Source organism: Gymnogyps californianus, chromosome 1 (assembly GCF_018139145.2).
Source record: "Gymnogyps californianus isolate 813 chromosome 1, ASM1813914v2, whole genome shotgun sequence".
Taxonomy (NCBI): domain Eukaryota; kingdom Metazoa; phylum Chordata; class Aves; order Accipitriformes; family Cathartidae; genus Gymnogyps; species Gymnogyps californianus.
Genome location: NC_059471.1, coordinates 116,334,232 through 116,358,899, shown reverse-complemented (window position 1 = coordinate 116,358,899; position 24,668 = coordinate 116,334,232). Strand labels below are relative to the sequence as shown.

At 42.9% G+C, this 24,668-nt stretch overlaps 1 protein-coding gene across 1 annotated transcript; it reads left to right on the top strand.

The window, feature by feature from the left end:
- The first annotated feature begins 12,623 nt into the window (after positions 1 to 12,623).
- On the top strand, positions 12,624 to 20,389 carry LOC127029559 (cell surface glycoprotein CD200 receptor 1-B-like). The gene is made up of 6 exons (XM_050915224.1): positions 12,624 to 12,678; positions 13,502 to 13,810; positions 15,212 to 15,460; positions 17,451 to 17,546; positions 18,979 to 19,025; positions 20,273 to 20,389. The coding sequence occupies exons 1-6, from the start codon at positions 12,624 to 12,626 to the stop codon at positions 20,387 to 20,389; spliced, it is 873 nt and encodes a 290-aa protein (XP_050771181.1).
- The last annotated feature ends 4,279 nt before the right edge of the window (positions 20,390 to 24,668 follow it).

The window sequence follows — 24,668 nt, the reverse complement described above, 5'->3', positions numbered from 1 at the left end:
GGAGAAGATGTGGGCTGTGGTCATGATATCCTGGATAATTGTGTATATCAAAGGTAAGACAATACATATATATGTATATCTTTTCTGAAGACAGAGCTTATGATTGATTCTATAAAACCACAAGTCTCACAGGTGGACTTCTGGCATGACCCTTATATTTAATGACTCCCTCTTTCCCATTGTAATAATTCCATAGAGGTTAGCGGGTTAAAACTCCCCAGGCAAGAAGGTGAAATGATCCCAACTAACTTGCATTGGTTTTGGTTTTGAGCGATTCTGCAGAAGGTGCAGCTGAGCTGGATTCTGGCCAATATCCACGGAAGTCACCTGGCTCAGTGTCCAATTCCTGGTCGTGCCAAAACAGAGTGCACGGAATGAGCACAGGGCTGTTGTTTTATGGACTTCAGATGCCTCCTGTGTGGCCTTTTGGGAATATGTAGTTGTGTGCTAATGTGACATAAGGTATCTTGCATATTAAATACTGAGCCTGAGCTCAGGCAGTTGATTTAGATGCGTGAAAGTCTCTCTTCTTGGCCAGATGACCCCTCAATATAACCTCTGAGATGTTGTCTTGCATTAGTTACTTTTTGAATAAGCCTGTGTTTTATTAATTTGGATTGGTACATTTTGCTCCTGAACACCAGTAGATTTTTTCTTTTTTTTTTTTTTTTTTTGTGCATGTGTATGTGTTCGTCTTTTTTTCCACTCAAGGACTCGTACCATGAAGACACTGTTTGTGAAGTCTGAGCTGCTTTGCTTAAACAAGATAATATTCCTGAGATGCTGTAAGAACAACTTCGTTTTATTGCGCATGATAAATATCTGGGATTCACGTTGTGTTTCATGGCACACTTCAAGGTTTCAGGGGACTTATTTCTAGACTTCCTGGTACTGGTTCATTGGGATTATTCACTTTATCTGTTAACCCCATCTGCCTCCTAGGCAGAGAAGAAGAATTTCTTCATGCCTCTTCTAGTCCTAGAATTGAAATTCTCTCACATCTAATGTCAGTTTTTCCAGGTTTTGCCTTCATTGAGGCAACAGATTTCTCAGTGTTGTGCTCTTTGAAATGAAGAGATGGTTTCTTTCCAGCTGTACTTTCTGGGACCTGCCTCCCATGCAGGGAGGTTTTCCCTTTCTGCTACAGCTCTCTATGCAAAGAAAGATTTCCTGGGTTCTTCTATCCTCTGAAACGTCTTCTGACATATTTCTAGTCTATCCTCTGTGCTCTTCAATTTGCTCTGAGAAAGCTTGAGGCCCTTATTCAACTCTCAGCAGTATGAGCTCAAGTAGGGGGATGCACAGGAAGCAGAAATGAAGTCAGGGTCAAACTCACTGTTCTGCAATCAGAAACCAAAACCAGGCACAATGTTTTACCCTAACTGTGGGATGTTTTGTAAGGCTATTTTGTCTACAGTCTTTTAACAGTGTTGTGTCCCTCTCCCCTTGTTGTGGTTTAACCCCAGCTGGCAACTAAGCACCACACAGCCGCTCACTCACTCCCCCCGATTGGGATGAGGGAGAGAATTGGAAGAGTAAAAGTGAGAAAACTTGTGGGTTGAGATAAAGACAGTTTAATAAGTAAAGCAGAAGCTGCGTGCGCAAGCAAAGCAAACCACGGAATTCATTCACCACTGCCCATCGGCAGGCAGGTGTTCAGCCATCTCCAGGAAAGCAGGGCTCCATCACACGTAACGGTTACTTGGGAAGACAAAACACCATCACTCCAAATGTCCCCCCTTCCTTCTTCTTCCCCCAGCTTTATGTGCTGAGCATGACATCATATGGTATGGAATATCCCTTTGGTCAGTTGGGGTCAGCTGTCCCGGCTGCGTCCCCTCCCAACTCCTTGTGCACCCCCAGCCTCCTCGCTGGTGGGGTGGGGTGAGAAGCAGAAAAGGCCTTGACTCTGTGCAAGCACTGCTCAGCAATAACAAAGACATCCCTGTATTATCAACACTGTTTTCAGCACAAATCCAAAACACAGCCCCATACTAGCTAGTATGAAGAAAATTAACTCTATCCCAGCCAAAACCAGCACACCCCTTTTCCAAGTAGTTATGTAAATTTGCCTTTTGTGTAAGGGGTTCTCTCATATGACTTAAAATTTGGTACCAAATGACAAAGGGAAGATGGTTACATCTGTATCTGTTTCTGTGGTTACTAAAGCTTGTCTGGTGAGCGCTTCTGACCTCTGCCATGTTTTTCATACTTGGGCATGTGTGTAATGTTTTTGAATGTCAAAGCAGACATTTATCTTCTAAAAAATAAGTCAAGTGATCATTTATCTCCTCATCACTTTGCCAGGTATCTGATTGTTGATCAGCTCTGAAGGGCTGCAGTTGCTGCTGCTTTGTCAGCCTTTCCATCAAAGGCAGCCTGATTTTGGATTCTTGTTGAAATAAACATATATGTCACATCTGACAGAACCAGCTGCTTAAAGGGCATCCTTGATGCTGAGGAGCAGTAACAAGCAGTATAGATGTCTCACTAGCTGGGGAAAGGGGGCCGTGGGGGGGCCCAGGAAGAGCATTGTATGATCCTATGTTTTGGCCTCCACTGAGCCAATTCAGACTGCAGATATTTTTAGCACTATTCTTCAGCAGGCAGCATGCTGTACAATTACACATCAACATGATGCTTCTCTTGTAGGTTGGTGTAGCTATGTTTCCACCTCCTGGCAACTATAAGGAATAGCGGAAAAGAGACTAAGGAGAATTATGTTTTTATTTTTGCGAGGCACTAGAAGATGAAGTAGGAATTTTAAAGAGGCACTTCTCTTGAGTGTGAAGAGACTTTTAACTCTTCGAAGTTCAGTATTGTATGCTATGTATAAGCATAGAAGCTGTTTCCAAATAGTTTGCTTTGTAATACTGTGAAAATGAGTGCTTGAGCTGAAAGGTCATAAATACAAGATGCTTGCAGCAGGACTGTAAGTAATAAGACACCAAACAGACATTTTGTATTGAGGGAGGGAGCATGAGTGTATATCCATGGTAACTGGGGACATGAACACACTTAGTGAAACTCTAGTCTATAAAATACCTGTACATTCTGTCTATTAAGGACAACAATTGTTATAGAGGTACATACTCTTACGGAGGACACATAGTCAAGACTGTAGGCATTCTGCGAGGTAAGTGCCCTTCAGTAATAATAAAATGTTAATTTTCCCAAATAAAAATCTCTTTCACAAGTCAGGATGACCTCTCCCTGTCTTTGACAACAGTGTAGCCAGAGCTGGGTTGTCTTTCAGGAGCTGATCAGAAATCTATAGTGCCCGTTTCATGTTCTTTGCCAGGTCAATGTCATCTGCCTATTTCACAGGAAAGCCCAAAAGTCCTTTCGGTAGCCATCTCAGAACTGCCCTGTGCGAACAAGAAAAAGACAAGTTTGAGTAGATAGTGAAATATGTATTTCTAGAACCTATAAAGAAATATAGACTGCTAGTCCAAAACTTCCAGATGCAAATGTCTTTTTCAGTGAAAACTAATTTTCAAGCTAACTGTCCAAGTATGCGTTCAGCCAGGATCCCTTATGGGCATAATGAGATCACTGTTCCTTATGCCCTTGTTAACTGCATTAAAGCTAGTTTGGAGAAGTTTTGTAGCACATATACCTAAGTCTGGTTGAGTAGAGGTGCTGAACTCCAAAGTATTGAATCTGCACTTTGAATGAAGTTTTGTTCGTTGTTCAGTTGCAGGGACTCCCATGTAAGCTGCAGTCAGCGTCCACAACTTATCTTCTTTTACAGGACGCATTGCCTCACTCGGGAAAATCATCCTATTCAAAGGAGCTTGTTGGAAGCCTATGTAGTTCAAAGGTGCCTCTGGTGTATCCCTTTGGATGCATTTTTAATTCCTTTAGCCAGAGGCTATTTATCATGACAGAAGTCGTAAACTAGCTCTGACAATAAACCGTGTAGAAGCAATGTGCAACCCAGATTTCTAGTGATGGAGACTTTACAAACAGGCCAAATAACTTTTCCTGCTCTGTAGGAGGGCTGTGAGTTATGCAGCTCTTGGCTCTCCAAGCAGGGAGCTGAGGAGGAAAAGAGGTGAGGAAAGCTGGTGAGGCAGCGCTGCCAGCACCGTTTTGCACTCTTATCTCCATTTTGAAGATAGCTGCTTGACTCTGGGGCCCAGGGCTGGAGGCATTCCCTCTTTGGGAGGGGAGGAAGGTGGTGGGAGGGCTAAGCCTGGGCCACACCGTGGGGCTGGATGCCCTGCTGTGGGGTGAGTTTTAATGGCTGCCTGCTGCTGTATGTGGGGGGGCTGCCAGTGGTAAGGGAGTGCTGTGTCTGCCTGTGCAAGCTGGACTTTTTAGGAGTGGCACCCCTGGCAGCTGCTCTACTGAAAGGGTCCACTTTAATAAGAGAGTTATAAGGAAAATGGTATATAATCAGTGACACAACCTCATTAGCTGAGCATCCCTAGATACCTTGTGACTTAAGTGCAACAGCTCTAAAAGTGTGTGCATAATGTTGTCTCTCTCTCTCTCTATTTTTATAAATATACATATATGTAGCAACATGCACACATAGACACAGCCACAGCACAGATACTTTTAGCAAATTAAGATGTTTTACATGTATTTTAAGTGGGTCCAGAGCTGTGCACCATGGCACAGGCTGTACAGGCCTGAGGGCAGGGGGTGGGAAGAAGGCTGTGGTTTGCGGCATGAATGCCTGCAGCAAAGGCCTTGTGGGGGGGAGTCGGAGGTTTCCTGAGTCCGCTTCTGACACTTCCTGCACGCTCCATGCTAGTTGATTTTTTTGCATCTTATTTCCCTCTCTCTTGCTTGTTTTGTAGTGCCTTGTCTCAACTTTTCACACAGCACATTAGGACATTGAATAAGGAGCCAAAAGTCCTGATGTGCATGTTCTCCCAGCCTGAAGCAGGCGTTGCTCTGCCACCTGGTCCTCAGGAGCTTCCCCTCTGGGCTGTATTTTAAGCCACTCTGGGAAGATGAGAAAATGAAGACCTTTTATCCGCAATGCCCACAATCCCATGACAGCATCAATGTTTGTGGGAGCTGACCTGACTTCATGACACGTTTTCCACCTGCAGACCAATGGTCTACAAAAAGGGCAGGCGGTTCAGGCAGCACAAACCTGAATAAGGACGTGTTGTAGGACTGGGCTTCCCCCAGCAACTCTACCCTTCTGCATCATACTCCCTCGCATCAAGCATAAAATCTTCCAGAAGTGCTGCTAACCAGCTGCAATACAGGAAAGAAATGGGGCGAGAAGTTTGACTGGAAACCACTGTGGAGAATTTTTCTAAACCGCTAAGTGACGCAGAGCTATAGGTGTTAAGCTGGCTCATAAAAAAGGGAGGTTATGACAGCAAAGAAGCCTGTATGGTAAGGAAGGAAACAGGTAAAGCAGAAGCATCCCCTTTGGTTTATTATGTTGCACCAAAAGATTGTAGGCAGTGATAAATGCCATCCTGACACTGGTGTCACAACTTTAGTTTGCATTTGAGAGGTTGGATGTGTAGTTTTTTCCAATATAGATATGGGTTTCTATTTCAGGTATGCTTTGTTATACAACTGATTTGTTCCACTTGATGTAAAAATCATAGAAATGGAAGCCACTAAAAGAAAACTATTGAGCCTTCTCCTTTGCCATGTGATAACATTATGGATTTCATATTTGGAAGTGTTGATCTGTCTGCTCTATAAACACAGAAGAGGAGACAAGGTTTTCCCTTCCTAAAAAAAAAAAAATAAAATTAAAAAAATCTACTTCTATGTGGTGAGGCTGAGGAGGGCCGAGTATGCAGCTCCTTGAGGCTGGAGTAGCTGACTCCCAGCTGAGTCTGTTGGGGGTTCCTGGGACTTCTTGCAAGATGTTCACAGCTCTCCATGAGAGGAGGAAGCTGTAGCTTTCAGAGAACATTAGCTTCCCTGGGGTGTGAAGGAGGAGGAGCAGTGAACAGCTGAAGGAGAGGGGCCTGGTAGTCCTGTGTCTCTACCCCTGCTTGGCACTGCCTAAACCACAGTTAGCGATGCTATACGTAAGACTCACTGATGGGTGAGGCAGGACGACCTGGGTTTTTATTTCTGCTATACACCAGTTCTTCTGCTATTTCTGTTCTTTTTAAAGTGGGAATTATTTGAGGTTTGCAGCTTCTTTACGTGCAGTTCGGGATGTCTGGTGCAATTCTGTCACATTTGTCCGTGGAGTGGGAGGGCAATACCTCTGGCTGAAAGATGGGGAGGAAACTTTCATCTGGGGAGTCTGAGATATGTACCGATTCTTACTGAAGTGTTTTGGGAGCTAAGTGTCCACCATCTCTTTTCTGTTCATCTTTGAATACTTGTATGGGAGACTTTATTGGATTATCCATAGCTCTGAAGGCAGTAATTGTACTTGTGGGTTGTTGGTTCCCAGGTTCTTCCTGGGAAACCAGCAACAAGGTGCAGTAGGTCTACAAGAGGCAGGAATTATAGTAGTTAAGGTCATGAACATCTCTGTAGATAGATTTGGTTGCTGGAGTATTGGGATCGAGTGAGAAGCCCCTGAGGTTAATGATCCACAAGTGGTAAGGGGATTCTTTAGGGCCAGGAGCAGAAGTTGCTGACCATGGCCACGCTGGTCCAGTGACTGTGCAATTAGGGGAAAATTAGCTACAGTTAAAAAAGAAATTGTTTTTCTTGGTCCCTGGAAATTGCAATGTAATTGCCTCTGGATATTTTAACCTGGAAGTGTCACGTTTTAAAGGCTTCATTATCAGCAGTGCTTCCCCCCATATGTTTGCTGACATTGGTGAGAGCCACAGATGGTTTTATGGGAAAGTCAAGCTCTTAGGTACATGGACTAGGGTTTTTTTCCATACAACAGAAAATGTAAAGCAAATGTCTTCCCTCTTTCTGAAAGGAAGAGAACAGGCTACCGTGGGTGGTGGTGGTCTTGTTCATCCTTTGCTCCTACTCTCCATTCCCAACACTGGGTTACAGTGCTTTCTGAAGAGGCTGGATGAGAGGCAGCTACAGATGTGAGGTGTACAACTTGGCTCATGTAATAACTTCATGGGACTAAGCTATTTTCTAGATGGGCTGGTGTTAAGAAGGTAAATATTTCTGAGAAGAGAGGAGATGCCCACCTGCTTTCTTGAATTACAGCTACTAAAGATAAAAAAAAGAGCTGGACAAAATACTTATCTGCTGTATGGCATTTTTTTTTTTTCCCCCGGGGGAAAAAACCGCTTTGTTGTAATGTTAATATTAGTATTATTCTAAATATTAATATCTTGATGAATTCAACACACAGACACCAGAAACCTCTGCCCTGCTGTGGAGGAAGCTTCAAACCTATTTACCTTCAGGTATGTGTTACCAAAAGACTGTAAATTTACAGTTGTTCAGTATAACTTGTTCATAATTGTTTTGAGAGCTCCTTCTATTAGGCTAGTTCTCTCTTTCTTTCAGAAAGCCATCTACCCTCTATTTCCCAGTTCATAGAGAAAGCTTTAGGGTTTTACGTATTTGGAACTGAATGAAACTAGCTCACGAACTGGATGGGTTGAATTTCGCAGCTACAAACCATCTGTGGTTTCCACTGATGCCAGCAAGTATAAGACAAATAGGGAACCTGAGAAGAAAATGCGCTATGGAGGTACAGCTCCTCCAGTTGCTAACAGTGCTAACAATCTTCTGGTGTGCTAGTACAGGGCTTCATGGATGCGTTTTCAGGGCGAGGGTATCTTGCAGAGAATAAAAATACCTGGAGGCTATAAAGTCAAACCAAAGGTCCATTAGCCCAGCAGTGTTTGCAGCGGCCAGCCACAGATGGTTAAGGAAGATGGCTAAGAACAGAGAAAGAACACGACGTCTCCTCTCCCTCAAAACCTTTTCAGTTTCTGAGAATGAACAGCTTTGGGAATATCTACCTGCTGCCCCTTTTGATATGATTTATCTTCCTCCCAGGGCATTCAAAGTCTTCCTATATCTTGTAACTTCATTTCCAGTGGATGGACTTGAGGAATTCCCAGGAGAGGACCATTGCTCGGGAGAAACTGGGGCAGCAGTCCAGCCAAATCTGTACCCTGAGCGGGGACTGCAGGCTGCTCCCAGACCTCGTGCAAAACTCTTTGCAAATAGTGAACAGGCTGCACAAAAATAGCCCGGGGCCTGGCCCCTGAGATGCACGGGGAACGCAGACCCACGGACACATCTGCTGCTATGTTTCTTCAGGTAACTCTTACAGCTCAGATGCCTAGCAGCTTGTGTTAAAACTTTGGGAAGAAATGGGAGAGCCTCTTAAATTGCCATTTGAACTGCTCCAGTTATTTATTGCAAATGCGGTACCAGTGGGTAACCCCCGCTTCCAGAGTTTCCCATGCTCAAAAGGACAGCTAAAAGTGGAGGCTGACCTGGGGATGTTGAAAATATGGCATAACCAGCATCTCTCACTTCAGAAAAGGTGTTGGCTGCCTGCAGGCTTCTGAGTCAGTTGCTGCGTGGTTGGCAAGTATTCAATGTAAGGGTTCCTGGCCCCCTGAGATGACAGCCAGCCCTGTGTAGGGTGCAAGGACTCACGCCTGCAGAAACCCTGCCTCCCTCTGAGAGCTGAGTGACAGAGAAGCATGGCTTTGAGAAGAGAGGCCTTGGTGACGAGGTGGAAACATCGAATGCCTCGTAGTGGATGATGCTGCTGCATAAAGGCTCTGACCATTAAAAGTGTGGGTTTGGATTTTAAATAATGTAGCCTTGCTTTGCATAGTAGTTACCTTATCCTTGTACAAGAAGTCGGAGAGTTGACGTAGCTATGTGCAACTGCTTCCTCTTCTTGCCGTGCCTAGCCCTCCCCTGCCCAAAGACACCAGGTGTTACAGAGAACAGACTTTTGAGGCAGGGTCTTCTCTACCCTTTAAAATGTGCTTCTACTGCAAAGCAGAGCCATATTTTGCTGAGTTAATCATGGGAATGGCTATGTGACATATCGGTTATTCTTTAAAAAGTTGTGGTGACAACTGATGCACTGATTGATACCTGGTTCTTTATGATCTGCACCTTTTCCTCCTTCAGGTTGTGTTAACATATATTTTCATTATGTTGGACTTGGCTTTTATTTATCCGATATGAAGTTGGTGCTTTGCATAGCTCAAGGCTTGTAGCTTGTGTTTAATGTGTAATAGCAGACAACTTAAGGTTGTGGTTTGTTCTTTATGTCAGAAAGCAGTTTGTTTCCCTAGTTTTAACTGTGTCACATCCTCTTCAGGGGAGTGTACAACCCGATGGTTTGTTTTCACTCAGCTCTTCTGGAGGGGGTAGAGGCTAAGTCTGTCTGTGAGACAAATCAGCTGCGTGTTAAGATCTCAGAAACATCAATGAAAATAAATTAATGAACCGTACAGCTGAAAACAGGGACTATCTGGGATGGACGGTCCTCAACTGAGATAGTTCTCACTTCTTTGCAACTATATCTGGGCCTCTCGTGAGGACAGAGCAGGAGGGGAGCTCCAGATACATCTCTGCAGTTCACTGGTGCGCAGGAGCCACCTTGTAAGCAGCCACCAGGTCCGGCATCCACATTGGACCGGCTGCATGCGCTAACGTCTCTCTACTCATCCCCAGGACTGGGAGTTTTGGAAGACCAGAGCACGCTGGCACTGCTGCTGTTCATCTCCCATGCTCCCGTGGCCGGAAGGCTCCTCTCCAGGCTGACAACCGGGTAACTTTCCTCCAGCCTCAGCGTTCGTTGGGATGAATCCGAGCGTGAGTGGTGCCGTTCCCCAGCTGGAAGGCTGAGGCTAATGGAAGAGTGATGCACATATTGCATGGTCTTGTGCCAGCCACTGCTGTCAAGGCTGAGTAAAAATTTTAATTTATTTTAATGTAGTTATTGAGGCATTTTAATTCCATCAAAGGAAATAACACAAGACAATCTACAAATATTCATTTGCTACTTTAATTGAATTTGATTCAGCTGTGCTTGGTTTCTCCTTTTTGGGTTTTACTTTGAGACTTAGTGCTCCCTTACAGGCACAAGTATTCAAGGACTGTGAACCTTAAAAATTGCAGTCTAAATTCTGCTTTTCATACATGAATGTTTAAACAGAGTAATATACTCTGTTCTTTCTGTAAGGCCCCATTTTTAATCATTAATGCCTGTTCTTTTGAGCAAATAAACCCCATATATATGAGACTTGTATGCATTTTAAAAAAAGATAGTTCTCTGGGACAAGTTCCAATATGACAATATTCTGTTTATGAATATTTATAGATCCATCAAAATTGGTGAATACTGAATTTGCTGATAAACATTGTGGAGGGTTGTTTTTACTTTTCTTTTGAAAGAGACTGAAAAATTATTTGCAAATTGTCTCAAATTCAGTACATAATTCTGCTCAAAAAGCATCTTTTTTATTTTTTGCTTTAAAAAAAAAATCTTCAAACTTTCAAATTTTTTGATTGAAAGCAACTTTTGCATGCATAATTTATCCAAATTGGAAAAAAACCCCAAACCTTTCAACAGTACTGAATAACATGAAACAAAACAAAATATAATGATTTGTGGCAAAGATTTTTAGGTCAACAAAAATTAAATTTGGGAGATTTTTAATGTAAGAGTTACATTGCCTGTTGCATGTTAGTAGCAGAATACTGACCAATGTGGTTGCACTGGCACTATTTCCAGGTTGCAATGAAGGCTTTTCATCTAGATGCATCAGTGTTTTGTTAGAACTGTGCAGAAAACCATCAGACTGTTGTCTGAATGTGCATACATATCGCATTGTGTTTAAGAAAATACTATTGCTTCTTGCACTGGGCTCACAAATGCGGCAGCATTTGTTCTTTCAGTGCCACAAGTGTGGCAGTGTTTTGGTTTTTTTTCTGTGCACCAGGTGTCCTCACTTGATATATTTTACATTTAAAATGAAATTTTTAATGCTGCGGAATTGAAGTCTGTTACTTTTACAGCAATTGATACTAGATGAGGATTTAGGTTTCTGTGTGCACAGTGAACCCTGGCTGCCTTTCCTCCTCCTCTCAGCACATACTGAGAAGCATGCTTGTATTTAAATATGAGCGTGAACAGTGCATGATCTAAATAGCCCAGAAGGAAAGTCCTGTTGCAACACACACGACATTTCTGAATCAACCACTGCACAAAGATATTGCTTTTCTGGTGTGTGCTGGGTTTTGACTTGGGAATGAAAACAACGTATCAGTATTTCCCATGGGATGGAAACACAATTTTCCAGTCATCTCTAGCTGCGGGTGACTGATTCAGAAAGTAAAAGATTAAAGAGATACAAATGATGGCATAAAGGAGAGAGTGACAAAAGGTCTGCTAAGAAGACAATTTGAGGGAATGCAGAGGCGAGTGATAGAAAATGAGATAGCTTTATGGGCAGGCTACAGGGAGCCTCGAGACAAAAGTGCGGCCACTGATTTCTGACAGTAACATCAGAAAGCTGCAGTCAGGATATGGCTACTGTAGTGTTGTGGAAACAGACATATTCTCCAAGACCTCAGCTTTATCCCCCAGCTGGTTGGGGGCACAGCAGTGCGTTGGTTGTGAACCTTTCTGCTGTGACAGAACCAGCATGAGTACCTACTGCAGTAGGGTGCTTGTCCTTGACACCTGAGCAGAAGGGATTGGGAGTTTGACTGTGGGAATACATATGTACATTGTTCAGTACAGTGTAGTGCGAGTTTGCCATGCCAACTTGGGGTCATTTATGTATGCTATCTGACCATAGGAAAGTATCAGTGATGTTCTTAGCCAAATCCATGGTCAAGCAACAGCTGAATGGGTTTATATCAAAATTCTCCACTGAGAACCATATGCATTTTGACTGGAAAGCTTTTGGATAGCATGGAGTTCTGCTTTTTTGTGTGAACCGGGAAACAATGTGTTGGAATGACAGCACTGTGTCAATCTTACCAAGGAACCGCTGCCCTTTTGCCAAAAAGGAGCTAGCAATTTAGAAGATATGGTTTGTTAAAAAGTATATATAGTTGTAGAATAGTGTAAAGTTACTACATGCCTCTTTAGTTCACTGTGCCTATAAAAGCAGGAGACCAACTCACATGGTTTTGATCTCTTGCAATAGGATGGTTGCTCTTTTTGTTCTACTACAGAAGTGGAGCTACCCTTCAAGAAACTAAAAGCATGCAAGGGTTAAGAATAATTTATTTGTCAAACGGTTGATGAAGTCTAGATCCTGAATTTTCCTATACATGCTGTTACGTTGATTTTTCAGAAAGAATTGTAATGCGTGCATGTTTGCTCTTGCAAAACCTTTTTTTCATCTTCTGCAGGGAAGTCTATGAAGAGGCAGTAAGAGGCCTGTAGCTATATTTGTGCTAGCTAGCTGGGCATGAATAGTGAGCAGCTAGAGATGCCTGTAAAATGGTATCAGAGCTCCTGGATTTTTAAAACTTGTTTGTAAAACAGTAGTGGTTTTTTTATTTTCAAAACCCTTTTTGCTTTACTTTCTTCAGTACAAGAATGATACTTGGCATGCAGTCCTGTTTAGAACTTCTGTTTTCAAAGGAAACAGAGGTTTTACTGCGTGTTCTCTTCGAAGGGATTTGCACAACAATTTGTGACCACATACCATTTTCTTTGCCTTCACTTTCTGCAGTGCTGATTCCTTCTGCTAAAGATGGCTCAGACATGGGCACTCCTTTTCTTGCTAATCGATCTGGTTGAAGGGCCAGGTAAGTGAGAAAGATCTCTTTCTACATGCGGCACTCTTTGGTACTCTGTATTTCCAACTCACCAGTACACTGAAACTTCGCAGTTCACCAGGGGAAATTTTTCTTATTGTTTAATGTGAATGCAAAGATGTGCAATGAGGTGATGTCACCTCAGCTGGCAAAATAATCGTGTGCCTTGCAGAGTGGCACAGGATGATATATCTGATAGGAATCTGACACAGATCATCTGAAGACCTATTTCCTGTTCAACGGGGACAATATCAGGAGAGCTATGATTTCTGGTAGAAACGGGATCTACATATGCCCCTTACTAAATATGCCTCGTGAACTACTGCACCAAGTGATCTTGGGTTTTAACCTTGTTACAGGCGTATGTTCCACTGCTATCCTCAGTTTTACTTGCGCTTTAACCAAGGCGCCTAATTCAATAACAATAATTTTTTTGGAAAGTAGTTTCCTTTCCCTTAAGGGTGAATCTTGCCCTCCCCATCAGTTTTTCAAAGCCCATATTAAAGCGATAGAAATCTGTTGCCTAAAAAAAGATGGAGGACTTGCAGCTCATCAGCATGCATCACATACCTGCACAGTGTCTACAGCAGAAAGGCACCATCTCCACTGCATTTCCAGACTTCAGAGAGTGACAGCAGGAAGCTGGACGTGGAAATTGAATACTACTTATATGTGTCTGCATAGAGCAATGTGTCCCCAAGGCTGCCAGTACAGTAAGGAAGTAGAAATTTTTAAGTGTGATGAAGCCAAGAGTTTCCTATGCTTTGACGATGGCTGTAGCATCATTTTTAATGTCTTTTTTCTTCTTATGTAGCTTACAACATGGTGAGCGTGGAGGCTGGTCATGAGGCTGTCTTGAGTTGCCCTTACATCTCCACGGTGTCTTTGCTAATGGTGACATGGAAGATGAAATGCAGCACTTGCTGCTTGTTGGCCTATAGAAGTGATCACAATGAGACAAGGAAGTTAAACTGCAGTGAAAGGATAATGTGGAAATATTCACCTGACAGGGACCCTGCTCTTCGTATTTACCCTGTGAACCTTGGTGATGAGGGAACTTACACCTGTGAAATTGCCAGCAGTGCAGGGAATTTTCTTTTTTTCTCTTCTCTGACTGTGATAGGTAAGACACACCTTGTGATTTTTTTTTTTTAATACTTTTTTGTGTGTGTGTGGAGAGAAAAATTATTTGATTTGGTGGTAAAAGATCAAATTCATTTTGGATGCATACTGAAACTGAAAATAAAGAGGTAAGCTGATTTAGTCTGGCTATTTGGAGAGGGGAAAGAGGCATGAGGCATTACGCAATAGGACATGGCTGTTCTATGGAGAAATAATCTGGGGGTTTTGTGTTTGTTTTTTTAACTTCTTCTGACTCAAGAACAGGGGAGGTTTTAAAATGCACAAATTCAACAGTCTGCATAGTTTCTGAGAGAGTTCTTTGGGCATAACATGGGGTTTGAATGTTGTGTGAATGTTCATACAACCAGGAGTATACATTCGTGGTTAAGTTAATGCAAACAGAAGATATCAAATAAATATTGCTGCTCTTAGCTGAGCAAGAGGATGCTGAACCAAAATTCACAATGAAGTCAATGTGTGTTTTGTCTGGGTAAAAGCTGAATAGGAAGGAAGCAAAAGTTTCAAGACACTATCTGGAAATATTTCACTCTTCCAGAAATACTGAAAGCTGTCTATAAGACTGCATCACTAAAATAAAAAATAAATTAGTCTATTTTCAACATAGGCAGGAACAAAAGAACATTAGGAAACGTAATGAATACATCGAATAATCTTTTTCAGATAGTCAGGTAAACTATCTGTAGGTTTCCATAAATTTAGAAAAACAAAAAACAAAACAGGAGAAGATTTTGTGTTCTGGCCATGTTAGTTAAGCCTTCTGAATATAACTAAAAATTAGAGGAAATGAATTTTGGAACTCTATAATTGCTGTTATTATTTTTTGTCACTTGATTTTCTTGTTCTTCCCTGCAGAGTCTTGCCTTTCTGATAATGGCTTAGGTATTGTCTGAGCCTTTGCCTGTTTTGTCAGATGCAGAATATGAGCTGTTAGACTTCAAGCAGGACAGTTTTGTCCAATTCCTCCTTTGTTTCCTTACTATCAAATTCTTGATTTTACCTACCCAACCTCCTAAATATTTAGCTGGAGCTTCAGCAAGCTGTGTTTTCTTCAGTATGTGCACTGCCATACTTATAAATCTTCATTTAATCCACCCCTCTCTGTCATCCCATCTTCTCTTGTTACTACTGTAGTTGCCTTTTGGAGAACATGAGGAAGCAGTACTTTTAGATGCAGCTAGCTAGTTTTGGAGATATTCAAGTTGGACTTTTTGAAGTATTTTTTTCCCCTAAAGATCATTGGTGCTAATACTCCAAATTATTTTAAAATCTCTTGAATTGGTCGTGCAAACTAAAAAATACCACCTATTTTTCAGTTTCTCAGTTGGTGATTTTATACTGAACTAGAAATAATGGTTGTGGCCTCTTTTTTCTTCTTCTGTAGTCCCTCCTACAGTGACTCTGACCTGTAACAAGAGGAGGGTGGCTGTCTGTCAAGCATCTGCTGGAAAGCCAGCTGCTGACATCTCCTGGATCCCTGCAAGTAATCACAGCACCGAGGAAGAGGTTCATCACCCCAACGGGACAGTGACCAGAGTGAGCTACATAGGCTGGGTCAACAGCACGCCTCCCACTGTCACCTGCCTTGTTACCCACCCAGCTACAAACCTGACTCTGTCGCTAGACCTGTCATGTAAATAACATTGTTCTGTAATTGCTCTTCATCATGCTCTTGGGCTTCTTTGTGCTGTTCTATGCAGCTGTTCCCACTGAATGCCAGGGCTCTGCAGATTGTTAAGTGGGCTTATAAGCCAAACTCCTAGTGCATGTTGATAGAGAAATTAATAATTTTGAGTTAGTCAGTTGAAACCAAATGTTTCGTGGCATCGTATGGAGAAACTTTCAGTGCGTGCTTCTTTCTGTCTCTGTTCTATTTTACAAGAGTTCCTCATTCTGCTTTTGGTGGATTGACCTTGACTAGCCACCAGGTGCCCACCAAGCTGCTCTATCGCTCCCCCTCCTCAACAAGACAGGGGAAAAAAATATGACGAAAAGCTCATGGGTCGAGATAAGGACAGGGAGATTACTCACCAATTACTGTCACGGGCAAAACAGACTTGACTTGGGGAAATTAATTTAATTTATTGCCAATCAAATCAGAGTAGGATAGTGAGAAATAAGAACGAATCTAAAAGCACGTTCCCCCCACCCCTCCCTTCTTCCCAGGCTCAGCTTCACTCCCAAGTTCTCTACCTCCTCCCCCTGAGTGGTGCAGGGGAATGGGGGTTGCGGTCACTTCATAACACTTCGTCTCTGCTGCACCTTCCTCCTCATGCTCTTCCCCTGCTCCAGCATGGGGTCCCACTGATGGGAGACAGTCCTTCATGAACTTCTCCAATGTGGACCCTTCCCACAGGCAGCAGTTCTTCATGAACTGCTCCAGCGTGCATCCTTTCCACATGGTGCAGTCCTTCAGGAACAGACTGCTCCAGCGTGCGTCCCCCGCGGGGCCAGAGGTCCTGCCAGGAGCCTGTTGCAGTGCAGGGGCTCTCCACTGGGTCACAGCTTCCTTCAGGGCACATCCACCTGCTCTGGCGTGGACCTCCATGGGCTGCAGGGTGGATATCTGCTCCACTGTGGTCCTCCATGGGCTGCAGGGTGACAACCTGCGTCTTCACCATGGGCTGCAGGGGAATCTGTGCTCCGGCTCTTGGAGCACCTCCTCCCCCTCCTTCTTCACTGACCTTGGTGTCTGCAGGGCTGTTTTTCTCACATGTTATCACTCCTCTCTCCTAGCTGCTGTTGTGCAGCAGTTTTTACCCTTTCTTAAATACGTTATCACAGAGGTGCTACCAACATTCCTGACTGGCTCAGATCTGGCCAGCGGCAGATCTGTCTTGGAGCCGGCTGGCATTGGCTCTGTTGGACATGGGGGTGGCTTCTGGCATCTGCTCACAGAAGCCACCCCTGCAGCCCCCCCGCTACCAAACCTTGCCATGCAACCCCAGTACACTGCTTCAGTGACCTTTTTAATCACTGATGACAGAAACGTTGCTTTCAGCAGCCATCATGATACAGCTCACCAATTTTTGATGTGAAGCTTTGAACCCCTGAAGCTGAATTTTGTCCAGCTTCCCACAGTGGTGATGGTCTGGAGAAAAATTCCTTGGAGAATGTCTGTCTGTGACTTTCAAGTGATCCTTCCCAGGGCCAAAGGTAGTAAAGGGTAAAATTCAGCTTCTCAGCTGGCTGTGCTGGACCTGTTAGAAGTCTATTCCAGCAGGATTTGTAAGAACAGCTAAATAAGTGCTCATATCTCCAAAATATCTCAGTAGAGGTATGAAGGACAGAGGTCAGCATAGCCCAGTCATTAATAACAGCATTTTGCAGGGATGGCTGGTCAATTCTGTTGTTGCAGGGCTAATATCATTTGAAGAAAAGGAGACTGTGCAGGCAGACAAGTTGAAAATGAAAGTGTGTTTGTACACACAAATGACTGGGTGTGTGAGGCAGCTTCCTGTTGCTGGTTGGCATCCAGACATCTCATATGTGTGTCTCAGCTCATTTGAGCTGTGGGGGTAGAGGATTAGGTTTCTCCTCTGGTTAAGGCAGGTAGTAACATCATGTAGTTAGTGGATACTGACATCTAGCTCTGTAACTAACTTTCTTTTCTCATCTCTCAGGCACTTCCCCCAGGGTTCCCTATCTCCTGATAGGAGGATCTGCAAGTGTTGCTGCTGTCAGTGGTGTGACTTTATGCTTGATTTTCAGGTGCAGAGGTAAGTCATTTGATGAGCCTGAAATGTATTACAAATCCATTGCTGACTATGTGCAGGTACAAGGACATGTACTTTATTGCTGAAAGTGGGGTGGGAGGCAAGGATTGAGGAAAATGTCCATATATGATGCACTGTCCTTTTGGAAAAGTCCTAATAAAATAAGAGGCGGAACTTTGAAACAAGTCCGGCGTTTTGTAAAAGCCATAGTTATTATGATATTAATGCATTCTACATATGGCAGAGAGTCATCCAGGATGAAAAGTACTCTTTCTGAGAGTAGGGTAGGTTATGAGTTTTTAGAATTATTTTGATTGTTCTGCATTTACCGACATAAAATTCTATACATAAGAATGACAGTTCACAAACTAGTCTAATGACTAGACACAAACAAGCTCCCTGTTTCCATCAGCAATCATAAGATTACTCCCTTGAGCAAGTGTAAGAATAGGCCAAATGTACATATTTCCCTCTGGTACACTCGCAGTTTCTCAGGCTGTATAGATTTCATTGACACTGGGTCAGGCTCATACTGAATAATTTGATACTGAGAACTCAGATGATGGTTTGCTACTCTTGGAGTCGAGTAAGACTGCTGCGGTGGGGTACAAAGGGAGCAGAAGCCCAAGTGGAGGCTTAAAATGGGAGGAAGAGAGAATAGCAGGTTGAAGGCAAGAGTGTTTTCAGGAGAGCAGGAGATGAAGCACTGGGAGAAGACAACGTAGAGGCGGGTGAACTGTAAATGGAGGGAACTTGCAGAGAATTGGAGTGCCTGATTTAGTCCCCTCCATTGCCTTAGTGCTGCTCTAGCTTTGCTGCTTATCTGGGTTTCTTCTTTGTGCTCAATGTCTTTCAGATTATTCCCCCACGTTGGGCATACTACGTTGCAGATGTATCTCATGAACCAGGTCTGAACAAATGGGGTGAAAGAGAGTTGGCAAGAGGGGACAATGAGGGGAGGTGTGCACTAGAAGAGCAGAGAAGGCAGGGTGAGGAAAACAGAAAGACAGGAGAAGAAAACAGAAGGGCAGTTGTCATCGACGGCAGCAGCACTGACTACTGCTTGCAGCACTTTGATGGGAGCCTGTCCCTGTCACAGAGTGACGTGCTTCTTCGGGGCAGGTGACGAGAGGAGAAAATGTGCTCAGATGGGTTCCTTGGCCCAGCGTGTCCCCACAGAACTGAGGAAAATGCACCTAACTGAGTCAATTCAGTCATGTCTCCCAGGGTGACCAAAAGCTTTAATGAAGGGAAAAATAAAACAATAGCGCGTTCAAGAGCAGGACATAAAAAATAAGAACTTAACCTATGAGTGTAACTGTGTTTTGAAGAAAGTCTTTCAACAGCTGAGGGCAGCTAGAGGAGAACTCTAGACATAACAGCTGTGCACCTTGCCCCATCAAACCATTTTAATTTCCTGACATTCTACTTTCAGCTTTCTGGTTACGTAAATTGGCACATGGGTCGGCAGTACCACTTGCAGTAAGTGGGCTATTTTTTTGTGTGTGCTTTGTGTTTTTTTGTGTATTCCTCACTAAAACATAATTTCATTGCAACGTGTCTGCTCTGACAAAACTCCCATTTATCTCTGCATGTGCTTGGAGGGGGGAATGAGGAACAGTGTATCTGGGAGGGTGTCTATTGTTTGGATGGCCCCATCTTCATGTATATTCAGAGTATCTGAGTAATTGTTTAAGCACTAGATCGAGAGCGGTGTAGGGCATTTCCTTCCTAAGAATACTATAAATTACATTTACAATGCCAGTGGTTAAGCTGAATTTTAAGTCTCCCCAAAGTTAATGTTTTCACATTTCTGCTTCACAGAGTAATCTTAACTCTGATCTTTTGCTTAAGAATGTGTATTGCCCTTGATGGCAGAAACCTGCCTGATTAAAGATCGGATGAGAACAAACATGCATTTTACAATGAGGGAAAAGGGTGCGCTTCCTTATGCTGTATTAGAGACAAATACAGCTATGAAACTTTTATTTTTTTTAAGTTGCAGTTCAAACACTCAGAAGCTAGGAAACAGCAGTGATAAATTTGCCACTGCGACTTTTACTTCCTCTCTAATTCCAGTGTGTTGTGATACATATTTAACAGCATGATAATATGCTGCTTTTTCCTCAGGGCTTCTGCCTCATTTAATGCACATTGAAAGAGCAATTATTTCATATTTTGTTTTCTGTTCACGGTTAAATTAATGGCCGTGTGCCTTGTTTGTTGCAAACTAGTCAAACAGTGCTCTGAAGTTAGAATGATTAATTTCCTGATATGCTCTTCTATGGCATTCAGGACAATTTGACTGACAGGAGTGGGAGTTGCAGAGATCAAAGTCAAAAGCTTCTAGTAATTTTAGGTGCCTAAATTGGATTGCCTGTGGCCTGCCTGTTTTTTTTGGCATTGTTCATTATCATCTATTTTGCTGAAAATACCAACATTTCAAAATTTGTTTTCAATCACATTAAGAAAAAAAAGATTCAAAGGCTGTCCTGTTTAGGCTGTGTGAAGGCGGTTGTTGCATCTGTTTGTCAGTTCAGGTTTCATCCTCTGTGCCTTACCCCTTTGCTCACAGAGCTTAGAGGAATAACTTCACAGGTCTTTTGCAAAAGTAATGTTACCTACCAGGTTTCTTCTGGTCTTGTTTTTTGTTTGGACTCTATAGGTTTGATGGTTCCACAAAATTCTACAATGTAATATAATGGTACATGTTTTTCTTTATATTGCAGACTAAGAACTTCAGGTCCACACCATCACGTGAGAAAACAGAAGCGGTCAAGCCTCCTGTCTTATCAGACAGTATCTATCAGAATTACAATCCAAGAACGATATATATGAACTGTTAACAGTGTAGGCACAAGCAGCCTAATACCAGCTCAGCTACTAATGATACTCACTTACTTGAACTTGTACTTCAACTAACAAGTCTCAGACCTTACTGCATAGCAGGCCAGCAGAACACTCAAAACTGCCCCACAAAAGCCTTTGTCTTTCCTGACGTGAAGACAATGGGGGAAAGCAACCTGTTTTAGTAAATTATTTCTCTCTTTCTCTAAATGTCAGTACAGCTCTTGAAACATTTGAAACTTTTAAAGACCGAGTTGGGGAAATACCTATCTGAATTTTGTTTGAAAATGGACTCTGAGGTATGTGCTGTCTTTCCTCAGATCAATAACTGACACATTTCTGTGCCAGAGTAACAGACTGCTGGTGAAAATGTAGCACTTTTTTCCATTTTAGCAACTGGATTCTCTTTGCAATTTTGTGTTGGAAACCAGGAAGTGACACAGGGGACTCCAAAACACAGAAGGTCAAAGAAACACATCCAGTAGAAATGCAGAAATAAAAGAGGGTTTTTTTTCTTTGTAGATAGTTACATGTGGCAGATGACAATCTGGTTTTTGTCATCTTTGTTTATTTTTTAGTTTTTTAATGTATTTCTTTTTCAGTTAAACTTTTTTTGCATTGATAATGGAAGAAAAACCAATTTGAAATTGTACTTGCTATGGAAATGAGAAATAGCAATGGGCAATTTTCTAAGATTCATTTTAAAGTAAACATGCAAATACACAAATATTTATCTAAATGATTTCTGGGGCTATTTGGATAAATGTTTATTGACCAGTTTCTTAGAAGCTGAGATCACAGCATGGTTTTACTGAGAACGGAAGTGTTAAGTTGTGAAAAATGCAGGTGGTGGGCTTGTTTAAAACAAACAAAAAAACCCCCTAACCAAATAATTTTTCTTCTCATACTCGTGCCCCCAAGCTGAAAAAAGCCCCCACAGGTTCGTTGTGAATTTCAGTTTTCATTTGTCAGATTTGTCAAACCTTCCAAAGTCTAATGCAGCAGTAAGTATACTCAAATGTGTGTTTTGAATGGCCTTTGCCTGCTTGTCGCTGGAGGAAGTCATCTCTGCCTTCAGTGTTCTTAGGCATGAGGATCTCCCAGTGCCTTCTAATCGCCCTTTACTTTATCACTTCTAAATAGACATGGGTGGTGTGGTGGGCATCTACTGACATCGCTCCAGCCTTTCATTTTAGTCAGAAAGGCATGAAGAGCGACTCTCTGCCTTAATGAAAAGTGCCTACAGAAGGCAGTCCATTCACGGCTGCCAGGTAACTGAGCAGAGCCTTTCTTGTGGTGTTAAATGTCAATGATAGGTCACTATCTCAGAGCTGTGCATAGCTTCTTCATGTCATCTGTGGGGAAGGAGATGCACTGTTTCACGTATACAGCCTCTGGGAGAAATAAGTGACAGATAGCTTAGAATTAGTGAAAACAGGTTTTCAGTGATGCTAGCTAGGAAAAGTGTTTTGTGGCTCTAGTGAAATCCACAGCAGGGCCTTAGTCTCAGGGAGTGGTTTCCCAGTTCTGCTGGCCCACAGCTGGCAGCGCATGGTGGGCACGATCCAGCATCCTTTTTCATTCTCCCTGCAGCCGGGACCTTTCACAGTCACGGTGCTGTCAAGGAGTCGGTTGTGACTGGAAGCCTCTGAAATAGGGGAAAAATCTCGTGTTTCTTAGGGAACTGCCCAGTTTGGTCTAAACCTGGGCTCCTAGGCTGGTGTTGCTCAGTGTGACAAGTGAGCATGGATTGTTCCTGTGGACAACTACAGCAATTTGGGTCTGTCTTATGCAGAAGCTGGACCATCGCAGCCAGACCGAAGGATGACATAGCTGTCAAAATGAAGAGAGTTAGGCTGTGGAGCAGTCTGCTTTTGGCAGTCATGGTGCACGTGTGTTGTGATTTTTAGGGTGCAAAGCAAGAACTTTTCGTAATTCCTTTGCACCAACTGAAATGTTGAAGAGTAAGATGTAATGCAGACAGACAAGGAGATGGTAGTGTGGGAGGTAAAACCCTCTGGAGAAACATCACTGTGATAATGAGCCCTGGCTGAAAAGCATGCCTTCTGTGCTCATGATTTTATTTTCCCCTTTAATTTGTATTTGGTGGAATTGGTCCAGTCACCTGCAACGTGTCAGCATTTCCTAGAAATTCTGAGGATACTTTGTTTGATGTGCTGAAACAAGGTGCTGTCGCAGTGAGATGGGTCCCTTTGTGCTGCAGGTACTCAGTGAAATGGGCTCTCCAATGTCAGCTCTGCTAACAGCATCATCTTTGAAAGGAGGAAGATGGGATTAGCCAAGCAGTGGGCCTGGAAAGGAAGGGAAATACGCTGGGAAAGGAAGCCCTTGGTGCTTGGGATAAGACATAGAGATCTGCGAGTTGAATGATTTTGTATGGAAGCAGAGAGAGGAAAATGAGAGACTGGAGAAGGGGATTGACAGAAGAGAATGTTAAGACTGAGAGAGCAAGCATGATGTTGGGTTGTTGCAGCTTACTACTTAATGGTGTGACTAATTACTTTTTCCATCCACACTGCCTGTCACTGGGTACTTTAACTGCTGATCGTGAACTGGTGAAGTACAGGCTTTTGTCATATGGGAAGCTCTCTGCACTCTTCTCTCAGGGTGGAAAACTAGGCATGGGCTTTGGTGGTTTCCTCTCTGCCTGTCATCACCAGATAGTGCTGTGGGTCACGCTTCTTGGTCTTGTGAGCTGCACACCAAAGGGCTAAAAGCCATGAGAGACACACCTCAGGCGAGCAAGGGGAAGGAGGGAAAGGCCTGGCACTGCTTCAGTGGCTCACCAGGGGTTTAACTCCTCCTCCGTCAGAAAGGCTTGAGCTGGGCTGGCAGCCAGGTCCACCTCTGCCAGCTCCCTCCCACCCAGAAGCAGGGACCAGTGTGCAGCAGTGCCTGGCTGCTGGGCCAGTGCAGCAGGGTGGGTGCGGGAGCCCTCCCCACGCTGCCCAAGAGCTGCCCGCAGGGGCTGGTAGCTGCTGGCTCCTGCCCGAGCTGTGTTCTCCTGGGCTGGCTGCTGAGGAAAGTGCCCGTTTCCCACCTGGACTTAATTTTGCAGTTGGTCTGTTGAGTATTTTGAGAATGAGAAGAAAATCACTTAAATATTTTCTGTTCTGCTGATTTTGTAATGGGATAGGCATCTTGGTGTAATCCAAAGAATAACCCAAATTGTGTATTTTGTCTTTTGTAGGAATTTGGTCTGGAAAATAACCAACTTGAGGATGTTTTTATAAGTATATTTACCGTGCTTTTTTTCTTAATTCCAAGAACACTTCTGGTGATCTTACACTGATTTTATTTGCACCGAAAGCAAATTTAAGCAAGGCCAATATTTTAGACTGCAAACCTCCACATATTCTTCTGCGGCCTTGTCAAAATGGCTAGGAAAATGCTGACTGTTTATTGAATAATCATTGTGAGAGAGTTACTAAAAGGAGATGAGTGTTGCTGTGAGCTATTTGCATGTTCTGACCAAAAGATAAATAATAAAAAAAAAGAGGCTGGGAGCGTGAGCCCCTGTTCCAGGGCTGTTGCAACAGCTCTGCCTTGCCACTGCTCTTTCAGACTATTTAGTCAAATCCACAGTTGATTGAATGTCACTTGTGCTTTTTAGTACTAAATGTGACTATAGATGAAAACACTCCTGTTTACTGTGTGGACTTTCACTCATAATGTTTATAGGGCACTCTTGGTAATAGTGATGATGTCCGCTTTCTGATTAATCTATGAGCAATTTATCTTCTGGTAGTAGGTGTTGCAATGCTGTTGAACAGTTCTTTATTTTCTTTTTGTTCACTGAATATGGGAAAAAAAAAAGTTGACAAAAAGTTATGTTTAGAACCCCATAAACTGGGATGTAACTTCAGATTATGAACAAAATTTGTTTAAAATCCCAATTTTCAACACCAGGATTGAAATGAAGAAGATAAATAATTTTCCTGCAGACTTTGGAAATGGGACAAATGTCCTAAGGGTATTTGCTTGTTCAGTGAAAACCTTGGTTTCCTAAGTTGGTATTTCTTTCAGCTGTATTTTTTGGTCTAGCCTTCTTGGCATCATTTGTCATAGCTTTTCTTCTCTGATGAGAAAATAATACTTTCCTTGGTTCTTCCGTGATAACTGTAACACCAGTGGAATATTGTCCTGCTGGTTTTGATGTCTTTGTGACTTAGTCTTTCTGCTTTTGTGAAGTCTTTTTTGTTAATGTTAACTTGTTCTCAGCTACTTGACTTGGTGTCCACAATCTGTATGCAACTT